The sequence below is a fragment of the Rhineura floridana genome, chromosome 9 (assembly GCF_030035675.1).
Source record: "Rhineura floridana isolate rRhiFlo1 chromosome 9, rRhiFlo1.hap2, whole genome shotgun sequence".
NCBI lineage: Eukaryota > Metazoa > Chordata > Lepidosauria > Squamata > Rhineuridae > Rhineura > Rhineura floridana.
Genome location: NC_084488.1, coordinates 64,087,778 through 64,106,039, shown reverse-complemented (window position 1 = coordinate 64,106,039; position 18,262 = coordinate 64,087,778). Strand labels below are relative to the sequence as shown.

Sequence of the window (18,262 nt, the reverse complement as noted above, 5' to 3'; positions counted from 1 at the left end):
GCATAGAATGGAGAAGTGAATTTCAATGTGTTAAGATGCTCCTAATTGAGGAAAGGGAGTGGTAACTGCTAAAGAGTATTAAATGCTTATTTTGAACCCTCTGGATGCTGGGTCAGCTTAAGAGCCTTTCTGAACAAAACACCCGATGCTTTGTATTCTTTAGCAATTTACAGTAACTTTTAATTATATGGTTCAAAACAGTGATACTTCTTAATTAACTGTGTGTAAGGAAACTTTGAGTCTTCTCAGTGGAGGTTACTCTGGGCAAGTATCTATTTACTAGGGGTATGCATTGACCGCAAGATTTGTTTTGGATCCCGATTTGGCATTTCAGTAAACAGTTCATCTTGATCCAAGGCGCATCGTAGGCTGGCTGATTCAGTCTGTTTGCTTCATTTCCACATCCTCTTCACTACTGGGAATTTTAAAAAGTTTTTGTAACTTTTTTCCCTTTTGACAGAAGTGGATGAAATTTGTAGGCACAGTAGCTCATCCAGAATGGATAAAGTCTGCCAAATTACAGATAAATAGATTCAGGGGAGTTTGATTTTTTTTTTAAAAAAAGGAAATGTCTAAAACTGTTTAATTTTGGAGTAGAATTCTGAGAGTGTGAATCCTGCCAAATTTCAGAAGGATAGCTATAGCGTTTTTCTTACAAGAACAGTCATTACAGTTTGGGGGTGGGTAAAAAGGAATCAATCTTCATTAATATTTTGTGGGCAGTTGGTCTGAAAATTGCAGACATGAGAAAGGTGCCACACAGGTGGTGGTAGAGCCTTGTCAAACTGCAGACAAATAGCCCCAGGGAATTTTGTGTGGGCCTCTTTTAAAGTTTATTTTAGGGTGGGAAGAATAAAAAGGGATTCACTTTCCAAGTACCATAGTTCCCTCTCATTAGAAGCTTGACCTATCAGTCACAATGGAGTTCTCCCTCTGCTATCTCCCCAGCCCTGGTGTTTGCTTTCCCTTCCTCCATCACCCCGTCCTGGCTTTATGGTAAGCTTATAGACAATGGGTTGAATCTGGTGTTAGTGCTTCTCAGAGCAGACCCACTGAAATTCATAAATATTATTAACTTATGTCCATTGATTTCAGTAGGCCTAAGTGTAACTTAGTTGACTACAACCCATTACTTCCCCTTTCCGTGGACACTTGTCTACAGCATTATTTTCTCAATGAATCTCTGAAGTGCTGCAAAGCACTTCATGTGTCACTACTTTGACTCATCCCACATTGTATAGATCCTAGTTCACCTCTGACAAGCCAAAAATTTGTATAAGGCTCAGGATTTGTCCAAATCTGATGTATACCCCTACTATTTCCCAAACATTTGTGTTTAACTTGCTGAGGCATGTGCAACAATAATACCCTATATGCCACATGTGGGCAACCTGTGTCAGCCCAATTTCATGTGCCTCTTTGCCTAATTTCATGCAGATGATGTGTGTGTGTGTGTGTGTGTGTGTGTGTAAAAGTGGTAGGAAAGATGGGGAAAAAAGTGTGACATAAAGAGAGAAAACAGGGTGGCAGAAAGAGAGGGAAAGGGAGTGGCCTATTCATCTTGGTCTCTGGCTCCAACCATGCCCAGTTTCTCACTAGAGCCCCACCCACTGCTGTTAGGTACCCCCTGACAAATTATCCCCTCACGGCTTGCAGCATTCAACACAAAAAAGTTGGCCGCACTTGCTATGTGGAAAACAAAATGTAAACTTCATTTCTTGGTGTAGCTGGTTCACTCAGAAAAGTTCTGCTTTGTTTTTATCTTCTTATTTTAAAGGTTACCTGTTTGCAAGATTTTTTTGGTGACGATGATGTTTTCATTGCCTGTGGACCTGAGAAATACCGTTACGCTCAAGATGATTTTGTACTAGATCACAGTGGTAAGCATATATATTTGTTATGAATCATAAGATTCCACAGTTGCCAGTTTGCATGTATTGAGTGACATGGTGACTCAATAAAAAAAATGTTGGTGTATATATTGCACTGATAATGATTGCAAGGGACAATTGCATGTGTACATGTTGAACTGATAATGATTTCAGGACCCAATGATATGGGTCACTTTGATTGTGCAGTTTTATCTTCCCACAGCAGTGCCAGTAGTTCTGCTGGATGTGCAGTAACTAAGCAATCAATTGAATTTCTATCTCTCTGCATTATTGTAGAGCTCTCTAATTTTGAGTACGTTATTGGTGTTATGTGCACTCTGACCATATGGATGTTTGTTTGTTAAACTGAATTGAAATTACAAATATATATCCGTTCGGGTATGGCAGTAGCTCATTATAACATCATATGTTGTAGACAGCCAGAATTTGTTTTACTATGTACTACAAAACTATTACAAATCAAAATAAAAAAAATGATTCCACCTAGTATTGACAGGGAAGATTATTAAATACAATACATAATCAAACATTGAACCTAGAAATTAACAAGTCAACAAAGTAACAAAGACAAAAGGTGAAAACAGAATTTCCCCCTTCAGCTGTCAGTCTTTGGGTACTACAGTACATTTTCAAGCTGGCCATTGCCACAAATGCAGCATTGACAAGCTGCACGAATATCTTCCATCCAAGTACGCTGACAAGCATAGATGGAAACTTAAGTTCTGTAAAAGGCTGCCTGAGAGAGAAAAACATACAATGATGCAAATTGGGGTCTAGTGTGGTCCTCTTTAAACAAACCATACCATCTTCTGCAGATCCCGGCTGGAAGCCTTGCTGGACATTGGGTGCAGCAGCTGAGAAGGCTGACCTGCTTTGTACTACTGAGACCTGGATAGGCAAGCAGGGTGGAGCTGGTTTTACTCAATTGTGCCCATCTGAGTATTAGGTGGAGCATTAGAGAAGACCTGAGGGTGGGGGGGGAGGTTGCTGTAGTTTATAGGAATGCTCTCTCTCTCTCCAGGTTTCCTGTCCACTTGAGTGGGAATCTAGACTTGGCATTGGGCAATTGGGGTAGATTAGGTATTTTGCAGGTTTATCCTTCCCCACCTTGCTGCCCCTCAGTCTTCCTGCCTGAGCTGCTGGAGCTGTTCTCAGAGGTGGTGTTGAAATCCCAGACTGTTGGTTCTAGAACATCAACATCCATGCCAAGGTCACTAGACCTGGGATGACTCAGGACGTCATGGCTGCCATGACAATCATGAAGCTGTCCCAACGGGTCATCAGCCCAATACATATGGCAAGCCAAGCTCTAGATCTGATTTTCTCAATTGGGCATTAAGAAGCTGATCTGAGAGTGGAAAATATTAACATCAGTCCCTCCTCCTGAGATTTAGTCTTTCAGCAGTTTTTCTCCTCCACAGAGGAAGGGGACCTATTAGAATGTCTCACCCTCAGAGGCTGTTTTAACTGTTTAATGTCTAAGTCACAAAAATGTGACTAATAAATAATCCAAAACTAAAATAATAAATCTAGAAAAATGTGTAGCATGAATCAAATTAATCTCTGCATTAGCATCCCTTCTTTATACCACAGTATTAAACTTCTCATGTTGCCAGTACCATCTTCCCTATGCTACTGTCAGTTAAAACATCTTGCACATGAATGGTGGAAAGATAATGGGATGACACAATAAGACCCAAAGGCTTCTTGGAGAGTCAGCATGGAGTAACAAACCATTTCTGAAACCTTCGATCAATTACAAAGCCAAATCATTAGAGTTCCCCTGAAGGACCCAACAAAACGAACTTGCTAAAGAATGTTATTAAAGTAGCTAATTGCACAGGAGTCTAAGGAACAATTCAGGTTTCAGTTAAAAATGTCCAATGTATCATTTGTTGCCTGTTCATAATGTAGAATCAGCAAACAGATTGCAAACTCAGTGGGTATAATAATTGGACTTAAAATTGGATCGGAAAGACACTGGCAGGAACAGGGGGAAGAGATCTAGCTCCAGTCAGTTTTGATGAAATCTGCAATATTTCTACATTCTTTTATCATATGTAAAATAACCTACTTTGCCAACAAAGATGAGACATACATAAAATGCAAATCTTCACTTCTTTAATTTTGACATCATAAATAATCAAATTTAGTTTTAAAGCAACTTGGAAAAACATTCATTTTTCAACATTTGACCACATGAATATGAGTGATAAAATAACTACTAGTTGGAAGGTGATTTTGTTGAAAGTGCCAGTGCACTGAAAATATTTCTTCTGATATTCATCTGTTTGCTTACAGAGTGTCATGTTATGAAATCATCTTATTCCCATGCATCTGGGGCATCAAGGTATTCTGGATCAAAAAGCCCTGGATCAAAAAGCCCTGGACCTTCACGTCGAAGCAAATCACCTACTTCAGGTACAACTGGTAGAGGTGGGGGATATGCATTTAGAACTTTGTTTCATTAATTTCTATCCTACTCTTCAACCCCAAACAGCTAACAAATCAAGAAAACACACACACACACACACAGACAATAAAACTACCAGCACACTAAATAATTATAAAACAACAGAACAATAAAGTCAAAATGCTTGTCCTTGGCTTCCCTATTCCCAGTTGGCTTTGCCCCACCTTGACTCCCTACTTCTTATGTATGTATGTAGCACCATGGGTACAAACAGTCCTTTGCAGAAGGTTGTAAGAAAAAAAATAAAAAGAAAGAGAGAGAGAAAGAGAGATTCCTTCTTCCTAAACAGCTTACAATCTAAAAGAGGTAGTGGTGATTTCATTATAAACATTTATTTATTATTTAGCTAATTCATATACCACTTCATATTTCAAACAAAATGTCTAAGCAGTTTTAAGAATCCATAAAAATACCACAAATAAAAATCAAATACAAAAATGCAGTTTAAAATTCCACATTTTAGAGCAGTACAGATAATTAGATAAGATATCCTCTTAAACATCAATATAAACTGAAACTAACATATGGGACCATAATAACTACTAGTAGAGTCAGAATATAGCTGTCATGAGCCCCATAGAATGGGTGTGGGGCAGCGAGAACGAAGAGGAGGAGTTGGACTTTGAGTGGGAAGGAGACACCAATGACGTCTTCAGGTGTGCAGAAGTCTGCGAGCTCCCCTGCTGTAGCCAGTGACAGCTCCACCCCATAGATCCAGTTACCAGTGAGGACACCCATCCCAGTCAGGAAGATGTTTCTCCACCTACCTTTCACCCTCTTCCTTTGTGAACGCCACACATCCCCCCTCCTCCTGGTGGGGAGGACCTTACTGAGGCAGTCCAGCCTCCTCTCCCCAGACTCGTAGAAGGTGGTGCTGGCAATCTCAGTGGGCTCTCACTATCCATCTGAAAAGCAGTGCTCATCTACACATGCTCTCTCTGCAGTGACACTCAGTCCACGCAAGTAGGGTGCCCGCCCATCCTTACTTAAGGTCAGTGAGTAGGTGTGTCTAGTTGCTGTGACAATGTCTTAGTACAGTGTAGTCATGCCTAGCTTTTCCTAGTAATGAAGTGGAATCCCATGTAATCTGTAATTGATTCATGAAGCGTTCTGAACTGAAATTTTGTTTAAATCTGCTAAAGAAAAACATACCTCTGCGTTCTGACTTCAGCGGGTTCGGGCAGGGCAGCAGCAGAGACAACCAGCCCCACCAACCAAATATACCAGCATATATATTATGCAGCAGTATTCTCACTTCTGTAGCTATCACCCAACTTAAGCTCCCGCAATAAGGTGAGAGGCAAGTTACACACTCTCCACCCCAAGGAAGAAGCAAGGGTTGCAAATTATGAATATGAATAAATTCAGTTAAACATGTTTAAGCTTGGCCACTTCACTACACCTTTCTTTCTGAGGTCCATGGCTTTCTTAGTCCCTTTGTCTTTTGGTCCCTTTGCCCCACACAAAGTAAATTTTCTCTTGCTCCCTCTTTTTACAATACTTGCTTTTCTAGACCCCCATTCTTGTTCTTGTAAATTCTTCTTCAGGTCATGTTAGGCTTTTTTCCTCCAAGTTATGTTTTGGATTATCTTTTTCAATCCCTCTGTCAGTATTTTAAAATATTGTTTTGGAGAAAGTGGTTTCCTGACAGTTCCAGAATGATAGACTACCCTGTAGTTTGTTGATTGCTGAGTAGCATTTTGATTCAACACCAGTGGCCCAACAATGCTAGGCAAACATTTGGAATTTTTAAATGTGTGAATGAAGGCAGAGGCAGAGAGAATCTACTGGCTGCTGTTGACACTAAGGCTCTGAACACTGAAAGGAAGACTGTCAGTTTTCTTACTGCAAAATCGTATAAAATCATATAAAATTTCCTAGGCAAAATGTTTAACCGTTTCCAAACATATTACATTGTCTTCTCGTCTACCTCAGCTTTTTGATGGCATATGTCATTTGTGTGGAACAGCAATTCAGGAAGAGAAAGTGGACTTTAGAACATAAGAGAACCAGGGGTGGGGTGGAAATGAAAATCACATAATTGAATGTCTGAGGTAATAGTTGGCATATTGGCTGAGGGAATTGCCAGGTGACTTGATCATTAATATGTTATTGAATTAACATCTGCACACCATTGGCTCAGGTATAAGATTTTAGGAGGTAAGAAAGGGCTAAGCATATAATGTGTTTGAAAAGTTAACTCTGCAATCCTTAGGGATAGCAGTCCTTTCAGAGAGGCTCTGAAGACCTATTTGTTTCAGGTGGCCTCTACAGGAATTGTATTTCTTTATTGCTGCACTGCTCTTTTTAATGGATGAACTGAGACAAGTATCCATTTAAGGTTGTATCCAATTAAGTTATACTCAGAGTAGGCCCATTACACTTAATAGAACTAAATTAGTCATGGCTATTAATTTCGGTGGGTCTAATCTAAGTAGAACTCACGATGGGTACATCCGAACATTTTTATATTTTTCCTGGGTGCATGTATTTTATTATGGCTAGTTTATTTAGTGTTAATTTTATAGAAATTTACATTTTTGTATTGCAGTAGTATTTCTGAAATTTTATCATGAAAGCTGCCTTGAGAGACTTCTACTCAGAAAAACACCTTATAAACATTTTAGATAAAATAAAATCTTCACAGTCTTATTCAGCAGTAAATCCAATTGACTTCAGTGAAATTTATCCCTAGGAAAGTATGTGTAGGATAATCAGTGCTGCTTTCTCACAATATGGTCATTTCTATATAACTCAATTTATTTGAACCTCCATTTATATTAGTTCTTAAGTTGCTTTAAAAAGGACTGTGCACATAAGTCAATATAGGTTCACTATAAGCCTTTCTGGAAAAACAATTATTGTTTCCCCCTTTTTTATGTTACCTTTCTTCCTTTCATGTCTATGAATAACCTATCTGTCTTTTTCCTTTGTGTTAATTGAATGAATACAGTAAAGAGGGGTGGCCACCACTCCAGTGCTTACTCTTCAGCAAAGTCCCCAGGTGAGCCATTGCTATCATGGCTTTGTACCACCACCTTGTCACCTGCCTTTTTATTTTAACTCTTCCATCTGTTTTTGTGTGCATATTCTTTTGCACTGTACATTTTTATGATATGCAAAATTAACACATGATGGGTTTATCCTGTCTCTGGTTAAACCTTGGAAATTAACAATTTAAGAGATTGTTATAATTAAATCTGTGGATAGTACAATAAAGTTAAATTTATTAAGATATAACCTAAGAAGCAGACAGATAAAATTGGGGCAATATGTTTATACTTCTGTGCAATGAGCAATATTAGTTAACAATAAGAGTTTCTGAAATGTAAATTCAAATTTGGATGCATGTAGTTATGAGACAGAATTAAATAAAGCCCAAAGATGAAATAGAGCATATTTTAAAATCCTGCATCTCGTTATTTAGAGAAGCATGTGAGTAGTAAGACTCCAAACAACTTCAGCTAAGGATTTATGGTTTCATGTATGTACATCAGTTGATTACTCAGTACTAGCGATGGTATCCAAGTCTGATACTATCTGACTTACAATGGAAATTTATCAAGCTTGCAATAGATTAGTTAATTGAAGCAAGCTCCCTTGCTTCTGCTCAAAAAGTGCATGTTTTCCTACGTGTGGAGTTTCCCATGTGCTCTTCTGGAAGGTAAGTTGTATATTGTGCTACCCTACTGTGTCCTCCTGCTTGAGCCTAGCTCCTGGGAGATTAGGAAGAACATTTTGATTTGCTTTCTGTTGGGTGGAGTATCCGTGACTCCTAGCTAAAGAGTCTACAAACCAGGCAGGATTTGTCTGATGTCCCTAACCCGTGGGTGGTAAAAACAGTGACAGGATTTCAGGGCCCCTCTTGCAGCTCCATGGGGCGAAGATTCACTTTGTGTCTTTAATGTTCTGTTTTGTATGCCAGGTGGGAACCTGGGCTGCTTGGGACTCTGGGACTGGCTTGGTGCAAACACTTCAGAAGTAAAGTGATAACGTTACTTTGGAAGAAGCGGTGTTTAGGGAGTGTAATAATACAAAAGGAGGATAAAGTATACACATGAACATATGAAGGTCAAAAACACTTATTTGCTGTAAGCAACTATTCTTAAAGCACAGGTTAAACCAGGGTTTAGGAATAAAACGAAAATAGCTGTAGAGTTAAATCTTTCTGTTTTCAATAAATGCTACTGTCTTCTAGAACATATTGGAATCCGGTACTTAAATATTGGTGGAAAGATGCTAACTTCTATTTGTTTATTTACTATATCTGTCCATAAGGCTGCACAATAACATTGTGCAGTCATGTTACCAAATTGGTTCCTAAATACTCAAATATTAAAAGTAAATTCCTTTTTAAAAGAAGCAGGTTTGGAATATTTGGTTTTCAGGCAGGTTCATCACTGCAGGCATTCACACAGCAAAAACAATGGTGCTTGTTAAATGAATGTTCTGTTACCCATTATAGCTATTCCTTACACAGCTGAAAAAGTGTAGGTGGTAACTAGCGTTTCCATGGAAATCAAATGTCTAGCTGGCAGGCTTATTTTTTCCTTAAAGGAACAACACTTCTTAACTGAGCTGCAGTTGAAAAAAAGTCTTGCTGTTTCCTTTTATTGAAGACATAGAATATATTGTTAGAAACGTGGCCAATGTGTTCATCAGAAAACCTTACAAATAAGCTAATTGTATTGGTACTTGTTAAGAGCCTTTTTTTGAGCTTCCATTTAAATTGTATAAGATGATGGAGCCTGTGATGGAAGGGAGGAGCCAAGAGAGCCTGCTTACGCACTTCCTTGCCCAACTGCTACCCACCTGCCCTGAAGAATAGACTAGATGCATCCCACACTATCTGGTAATCACCACCCTATACCTCTTTGTGCCTACAGCTCCCAAATGTTTATAATTCTGTGCAATGAGAACAGTTGGGAGGGGAGTCTGCAGCTCTCAGGCCAGAAATTAAATGGGGACTCCAAAGTTGTTCTCTTGGCCCTCCCTGAGGGGAAAGGAACTTGCTTACTTCTGCCAAGATCCCTCTCAACTCAAAAAGAGGCACAGAGCCAGTACCTAACTCTGTCTCTCTCAAAGGTCAGAGCAGCCTGCTTTTCTCTGTTAACCGCAACAGTACCACCCCTAGGCCCCTGGAAGCGGGGCAGTTGCTCTAGGCCCCGTGCTTGGGGGGGCGCTTGGTGATCTGCTCCGCTGCAGGAACCATCCCCTGGCACAAGTGTGAGCAGCTGGGAGTGTTTTGTCGCCTCCCCGTCCTCGGCCTGCCTCAGGGACAACAGCTGCTGCCACCGCCACACCCGCTTTGTGCAGGAGCAGCCAAAGTGCCTGAGGCTGAGTGGCTGTTTTCACTGGGGAAGGGATCTCTGGCCTACCTCCATGCTCTCTTTCGGGATGCCCCTTTGCAAAGGCTGCTGAGGCTGCTCGCACGGACCTTTGGGCCCGCGGCCTTGCCCTCCAGGCTCTCATAGGCATATCTGAAGCCACTCGTGTATTTAGTTCCTCAGCAAAACGAGCCGAGCAACTTCAAAGGCAACAGGGCTTTCCCCCATCAAGACAGCAGGATCTTCTCACCATGTGCGCCTGGGGTATGTCACAAAATAATCTCTCTCTCTCTCGCTCTGGCCCGTTTGCAACTGCTTATGCAAACACACACCAGTTCTCATGTCCCTTGGGAATGCCGCCCTCCCCAGGCAGTGGCCACGGTCCATATCCTCCTCATGCACTTCGACGGTTGGATTCAGGTGTTCAGAGTCTTTGTTTCATTGTTTGCAACATTCTAGGCCTCCAGGAGATGCCAATAATTGACCACCGAACATTCTGTCCATACCGTGAACTGGAGTACCCGCTTGTCCACCCAATGGCTTTTCTGACTCAGGGGTGCGGGGGGGGGGGAGACGGCTGGTTAAAACTCATTTTCCCAGCTTCAAACAGTGGGTGGGGGTGATGTGGATGAAGGCTTTTTACTATCAGCTCAGACATACTGCTTAGAGCTGGGCGGAGGCAACAGAGCAGGAACCCCTCCCTGTCCCACTGCCATGGGGGGGGGGAAAGCTCATCCAATTACTCCTCAGTGGCATCAATATCTCAGAGCGGTTCTCTGGGAAAAAAACCCCAAACTTCTACAGTACTGTGAATAGTTTTATAACAACCATGAAATATGCAATGTGTGTGTGAGAGAGAGATGTAATGACATCCACTCCTCAAATCTGGAATGGAACCCTACTTGTGATTGGGAACGTTGTTTGGATTGAAGCTGCACAAGTGTCACAAAGGTCCTTCTCTCTCTGTCTCTGTCTCTCTCTCTCTCACACACACACACCCACACCCACACACACACATATAAGTTTAAAACATGTTTTCAAAAAATTGTTGTTTGTTGTTATGTGCCTTCAAGTCGAATATGATTTATGGCGACCCTATGAATCAGTGACCTCCAAGAGCATCTGTCATGAATCACCCTGTTCAGATCTTGTAAGTTCAGATCCATGGCTTCCTTTATGGAATCAATCCATCTCTTGTTCGGCCTTCCTCTTTTTCTACTCCCTTCTGTTTTTCCCAGCATTATTATCTTTTCTAATGAATCATGTCTTCTCATTATGTGTCCAAAGTATGATAACCTCAGTTTCATCATCTTAGCTTCTAGTGATAGTTCTGATTTAGTTTGATCTAACATCCAATTATTTGTCTTTTTCGTGGTCCATGGTATGTGCAAAGCTCTCTTCCAACACCACATTTCAAAGGAGTTGATTTTTCTCTTATCTGCTTTTAAAACTGACCAAATATTCCAAAATGTAAAATAAAGCTTCATCAGTTATGCAGATCCCAAAACTAATTAAATATTATAATTACATATATTTGTAAATAAAATCTCTCTCTCTCTCTCTCTCTCTCTCTCTCTCTCTCTCTCTCTCTCTAATATAGAGAGAAAGAATGTGGGGGGCCCCCAACTATGCTTTTGCCCCGGGCCCCGCACATCCTAAGGGTGGCCCTGAACCCCAATCCTATACCTGTAGTGTGAACCAAGGGACTGAGGCCCATGGGGTTTTTTTGATACCCTGAGAGTTTGGCAACCATACACACAGACCCGATGGTCAAATTATAAATTGTTTATTAAGAACAAAAGAGAAAGGAAGAGGACAAATGGACAAAGCAGAATACTGAAAACAAAATGAGCTCTTTAACTCAAATCTATCTACCTTTGCTACTGTCAAAGCAGGCTTCTGGTCTCCTCATGAGTAACACAGCTTGATGGTCCATTGCCAGTTCTTTGATGGTTAGTGAGGGACCTGTGATGGAACATAATGGGCCAGTTTCACCAGTCCCTTTTTTACAAGCTTCCAACCATGTTGTCTTTGATTGGCAGTTGTCACCAGATTGGCTGCCAGGTGACGTTCCTTGGGTAGCCCTTTTATACCTTTTGGGATCAGGGTTGGGGGAGGTGGTAGAGACCCCCTTCTGTAGAGGAAGTTGGCTGTCACTGGTGAAAATTGTCACAAGAATTTTTCCATCTCCCTGCCAGACATTCTATTCTTGTAACCTATGGAATTGGAGACTTGGTGGGAGTGAGGTGCTGGACTTGTCAGGGAAAATGGAGGGGTAGAAGACCAAGCCTTTCCTTCATAGAGCTCACTTCAGACTGAGTTGAAGGGAGAGGCAGTGTATTTTTACATATATAGTAGCCCCCCAAAAATTCAAATATGAAATCTATTTGTATCTTTAAAAGCACAGTAATGGCAAGCTGTTTCTTGTCATCATATTCAGCATAGTACACAAATAAAAAAAATTGCTTCCAAGTATTTTATTTTTCAGAGAAATTGCCACATAGAAAATAACTAGACGAGACATTTTTTGCTTTTACATGGAAAAGAAAATAAGCATTGTTCTTGGTAATTTTGATACAGTGTAATCACTGTAATTATGTTTCATGTCACAATTGGCTGAAGTGATCTGCTAACTTTGAAATGTTCAACAACATTTTAACTCCTGGAAGAATGTTCTCAGCACTATAGAATGTTTGCCATTGTTGAGGGAAGTGAGAACTCAGTTGGGCTGGAATTGAAACTTCATAATAGGCTTTAGGGACAGATTGAAGACCAGAGAGTTTTGTTGGAAGAAGTGCTGAGATGTGGAGAGGCTAAAGGATACTGTGGCTAGAGGAAAGGGCAAGGATGGGCAGTATATCAGAAAAAGGTTATCTTATGGTAGGTGGAGTGAGAAAGAGGTAGAGGAGAGAGGGAACCAATGAAAGAGCATAATTGTGGAAAGAAATATTATATGCTAAAACAAAGATAATCAGCTGTATGTTAGTTGGTCTCAACAAGCCCTAGGCCAGCATACTATGCTCATCTTCTTAAGATAATGCCTAGCTTTATGCATATTTTATTGTTAACAGCTCAATAATGCTTTTTGCAATGAAGAGCAAGATAAACATGTTTTAAATAAAATATATAAATAATTTGACATTTATTATTATTATTGCTACTACTACTACTACTACTACTACCACCAGGTAATATGCTGTATGCACACTGTTAAATACAGATGAGCAGGATTATATATAGAAGGAACACATCACATCTTAATAGGAATTTCAACTTTTGTTTTATTGTTAATAACTTCATTTCCTTTCTTTGCCCTGATTATTTCCAATAGTCAATGGAGCACCAAGCAGCCAGCTTTCTACTCCTAAATCTACAAAATCTTCTAGTTCTTCACCAACAAGCCCAGGAAGCTTTCGGGGACTAAAGGTATGTTTTAGAAAATGTGGCCTCTTCTGCTTAAAAACTACTTCTGGAATATTGGCTTGGCAGTTGCAATCAAACACCAGCTCTATACTATATGTAGCAACTATAAATATTTTTGTTCCATTACACTGTATAGTGCATGAAAATATTACAGATGAGTCAGATTTTATTTATTTATTTAGACTATTTCAATACCACTTAATATATAAAAAGATCTCTAAGCAGTGTACAGAAAAGTAAAACTACAAGTATTTTAGACTGAATTTATTATTACAACGAATAATCTGTTATAGTTACCTTTTTTAGTGGCTTAGAGAGCAATCCTAAATGGGGCCAGAGAGGAGAGAGCAGAGTAGTAGATTCACTGGCCAGGGTGGAAATGGTGTGTGTTGGGGGGGCTTCCCCCCATGCCAGGTCCAGGCTGTCATAGCTAAGGGTCCTGAGGATAAAGTCCCCCAGGGGATCAATGGGACGTAGGATCAAAAAGATCCCAAGCCTCTGGCACCTTGCTCCCACAAGGCTTGCTGTTGCCTACAACCAGCAGCAGAATTAACAGTGGCAGCCTACTGCCCGTGTGGGTGAAGAGGGAGTCTCTGCCATGGCAGAGAACTCTGCACCAACCCCGGCAGAGGTCCTCTTGACCAGTGCACCATCCTAAACCCCACTCATTGACATCTGGGGCAGTGTAGAGTTGCCCACTTAGTTCTGCTGAGTAATTATAGAACATTTATTAGTGCAGTCTGTAAGCTCCATCTCATCCTTTATTGTTCATTCTTGTTAGTTTTACTCTGCAGTAAGTTTATTTATATATGCCTTTTTTCTGCAAATGCATACTTGACAGCTTGCAGCATTAGAAAAAGAGCAATATAACGGCATAAAACCTATTAGAAACAGCATATAGCAAAACAAACAGTAAAAACAGCAATTCTAATGATAGATAGATGACATTTTGCAAGCTAAATTTGGTTACATTTAGTGTATTCTTAAAAGATAATCAATTAATTAAGATGGTAAAATTCCTTTACTTTATCTCTGTATTGTAGTATGCAGCTGTTTGGGTGTACACTCCAGCTGAACTTTGTTCTCTTGGGATCTGAGTAAACTTAAGTTTGTTGTTGTTGTTATGTGCCTTCGTGTCGATTATGACTTATGGCGACCCTATGAATCAGTGAACTCCGATAGCATCTGTCGTGAGCCACCCTGTTCAGATCTTGTAAGTTCAGGTCTGTGGCTTCCTTTATGGAATCAATCCATCTCTTGTTTGGCCGCCTTCTTTTTCTACTCTCTTCTGTTTTCCCTGCATTATTGTCTTTTCTAGTGAATCATGTCTTCTCATTATGTGTCCAAAGTATGATAGCCTCAGTTTCATCATTTTAGCTTCTAGTGATAGTTCTGGTTTGTCTTTTTCGCAGTGCATGGTATGTGCAAAGCTCTCCTCCAGCACCACATTTCAAATGAGTTGCTTTTTCTCTTATCCGCTTTTTTCACTGTCCAACTTTCACATCCATACACAGAGATCGGGAATACCATGGTCTGAATGATCCTGACTTTAGTGTTCAGTGATACATCTTTGCATTTGAGGAGCATTTCTAGTTCTTAAGTAATATATCTGATTTAGAACACTACTTATGACAATATTTATGTGTGTGTATCTGGAATGTATTTCCAACACCGATGTTTCTGGGAAACTGTCCAACAGAAATGTATGCAGTTCAAAAAATTAACCCCTAAAATAAAACTATTATGGTATGCGTATGTACCACTGAACTATCACAATTTGTATCTGCTAGAATTTTATTAGGCATTCTCTTTGAATTTTGTTCTGTTAATTTTATTCCTCCTGAATAAAACATGAACTTTTGTTTTCTGTGGGTTTTTTCTTTTATCTTTTGCTATAGAGTTCTCTATACATTTGGGCGTTGTTTAGGATGAAATAATATATAGGCCTGGTTTCCTTGAAATATTCTGTTTTTGTTGTTATTTAGATCATTCTGCCATGTTTCTTTTAATCATGCTGAAACTCAAGCTTGGCATAAGTAAAGAAGAACTTATATGCATATCTCCATCTTTAATTTCTTTCTCTTTTCCTGATAACTTTGCACTCATATCCTAACAAAATTGGTAAGGATGATCTGCTAAAAACCTTGCTGTCATCTCTGTTTGGATTTATATGCTAATACTTCCTTTGAATTACAACAAAACTGTGGATTTACTTATTTATTTATTCTGTTGATTTTTGGGGGCAGGGGCTATTTTTGCGTGTTACATGACTTGGAGTTCTAGAAGACCCACCCTCATATTATGCTCTTTTAAAGGACTGGTATTTTACCACATTCATGTATACCATAATAGATATGTTGTTGCAGAATACCACTGCTTACCAGAAAAACACCACATCTCCACAACACATCTTGCCCCACCCCTTAATTGGGAAGCCTATTTACAAGGGTAGAAAATCACTGGCTATAATTTGCAGTGCTTTATTTTTGCTACTCAGCATAAATGATGAATTGCTGATTCATTCAAAAACTTGGTAGTCACATCAGTGTAATTGCATCCAGAACAATACAGGACCATGTTCTTTTGACTGTTCTGAAAGCAGAAGGCAGACAATTAGAAACTGTATAACTCTTCATTAGTTTTAAAAAGATCTTGATTTATATCTGCCCTCCCCACTGCAACCAGCAATTCTTCTATGTATCTTGCTAATATATTTTAATTCTCTAGTGCAGTGGTTCCCAACCTTTATGAGCAGTGGACCCCCTTTATAAGCTAAAAAAATGTCACGACCCTCCCCACGCTAATTGTAATTTTAGCCTCTGTTAATTGAAAAAGGCTGCATGGCAAAATCACATCTCCAAATATCCATTTCCATAAAAAGCTCCCTGCAAACAGGGAGGTGTTGCTTTCTTTTCTTAACGCAAAGGTTCATCAAATTGGTATCCCCCTCCCACACACATACATAGCCTGAAGATGTACAGTCCTGTCTTCCAACACCTGTGGGTTACAGTGTTGGACTAAGATCCAGGTTCAAATCCCCACCCAGCCATGAAGCCCACTGGGTGACCTTGGGCCAGACACAGTCTCTCAGCCTGACCTATCTCAAGGGTTGGCGTAAGGATAAAATGGAAAGAAGGGGACTGTGTGCACCACCTTGAGCAACTTGGAGGAAAGGCAGGATAATAATGCAATAATAATTAAATAAATACATTTCAGCAACAGTATGTGGACCTCAACCAACCTGCTGAGCTTTTTAAAAATCATAATCATAATAAAGAAGCAGCAATGTCATAGTTGTGGGGATGCTAGATTGTGAAGACAAAAGGGTGGATAGAATGAGCAGGGGAGTTAGTGCTTTTAGGCCTCAGGATGATTATCAGAACTGATGACTTGGTTAGTGTGCCCTGGGGAATGAGAGTGGAGCAGATCAGCACACGCACACACACAAACACGCTTGTCCCTCCTGCAAGCATCTGCAGGTGTGCATGCAGTTGGGCAGGTGGGAGGGGGGACACCCTGAACTGCCACAGCATCTTGGAGAGAGAGATTGGGGGGTAGAGTATAGCTAGAAGAAAGGGGGAGATGCTGGCACACACAGCCTCAGAGGTGGGGGCGAGCAAGTCCTGAGCTTCCTCACTTCCCTTTGTCTCTGTCTGGGCCAAAGGCGAGATCTGGGTGGCCTCGCAAACAAGAATAATTTTTAAAAGGAGACGGCAGTGAATCAGAAAGGCAGGCAGGCTGGTTGCCAGGAAGGAAGAGGGAAAGCAGCCTTTCCTTGCAGCCTTCTTTTTGCTTCACGAAAAGCCCTCTCCACTTGTTCTGAGTAAAGGTGTTGTCAGCAATGGCAGTGCGAGGAGATGGGAGTTGGTGATAGTAATCCCTTCTTCTTCCTGGTAGCTCCACCATCAGCACCCTTTGGTTTCTGTCACATGTTTTATAGGCAGATGCCTGCCCTCAGCATGCCTGAAAAACACTCTGGTGCTTCAGTAAAAGCCCTCCGCTCTCATCTGGAGCAAGGAAGAGGTGTCATCTGCAGCATACAGTATCTGGAGCATACAGTGTCTAGGGAGTGAAGACTTTTTTTAAAAAATCATTAATTCCTTTACTGTTTGTGGCCCCTTCAGGATTACTACGCAGCCTCCAGGTTGGGAGCCACTGATCTAGTGCTAACCTAGCTTGAAAGAGTTCATAACCTTTTATTTGAAATGAATAATATACATCATATTAGAGACCTTGGTCTTCCTTACAGTTGGCTGAAGAGGCTAATTGAGAGCTAGATTCACTAATTGGAAAAAAACCTTGCAGTTTAAGAATGTACCTATAGCCCACAGATATTTCTATCAAACTTTAAAAAGCAGGGAAATTGGACAGCTATAGGGAATGCACCAAGGGAGCAGGAGACCTGACCTCCTCTCAGAGATATTGTATTGCCGTACACATTTGTCAAAATGCAAAGACAATTTGGGTTGGTATTTTACAACCCAATCCACTTGCTGTGTAGCTTGGAAGAATTTGATAACGTGCCTCTGAGCATATGGTGAGTGCTGGCAACACCTGCCATCTCCAAAGGTGGAGAATTATATGTTTGTTGGTGTTCTTCTTACTTTGCTTCTTTCCTGTGTTACTAATGTTTCAACAGAATCGAATCTAGAATTTTTTATTTTATTTTTCATCCTAGAAATCTGTCAAATTTATTTTTATTAATTTCAAAGCCTTTTTATTGGTCAATGTCATATGATGGTGAAGACAGCCTTTTGTATTTCAAATTGGAGGTTATGTTCTGTTTCTATTTTGGGTGCATTAACAGTTGAATCTGAAACTGCAGTTTGATGTAAAATCAGACTGATTACAATATGTTGCTACTTCAACAATGACTCCAGCTGTTGGAAAAAAGAGGATGCATGTTTTCAGCCTGCTATGTTTAAACCATTTCATTTAAGGCAAGGTGGACACGGTCAATTAAAAACATAGAACGTATCTAGAAATTTGCTAGAATATATTTCATCTCCCACTGTTTTATCTTGTGCAAACTGAGACACTCCTCATGTCCACTGGAGACTATTCTACAGAATAGTCAGTGCCATTATTCCACAGTTGTTTTTGGAGTTTTTTAGTGTAAATTATGCAAAGTATTGCTGTACTTCACA

General features: G+C 40.2%; 1 protein-coding gene across 2 annotated transcripts in view; it reads left to right on the top strand.

Moving 5' to 3' along the window:
• DCLK2 (doublecortin like kinase 2) overlaps window positions 1–18,262 on the top strand; it is a 137,224-nt gene that overhangs the window by 53,551 nt on the left and 65,411 nt on the right. The window contains exons 3-6 of one of the 2 annotated variants that reach the window (XM_061584679.1): window positions 1,778–1,880; window positions 4,194–4,313; window positions 7,319–7,369; window positions 13,024–13,118. In XM_061584679.1, the coding sequence (XP_061440663.1) occupies window positions 1,778–1,880; window positions 4,194–4,313; window positions 7,319–7,369; window positions 13,024–13,118 (369 nt within the window). The remainder of the gene's footprint in view (window positions 1–1,777; window positions 1,881–4,193; window positions 4,314–7,318; window positions 7,370–13,023; window positions 13,119–18,262) is intronic. The other variant, XM_061584680.1, reaches the window with a different exon arrangement.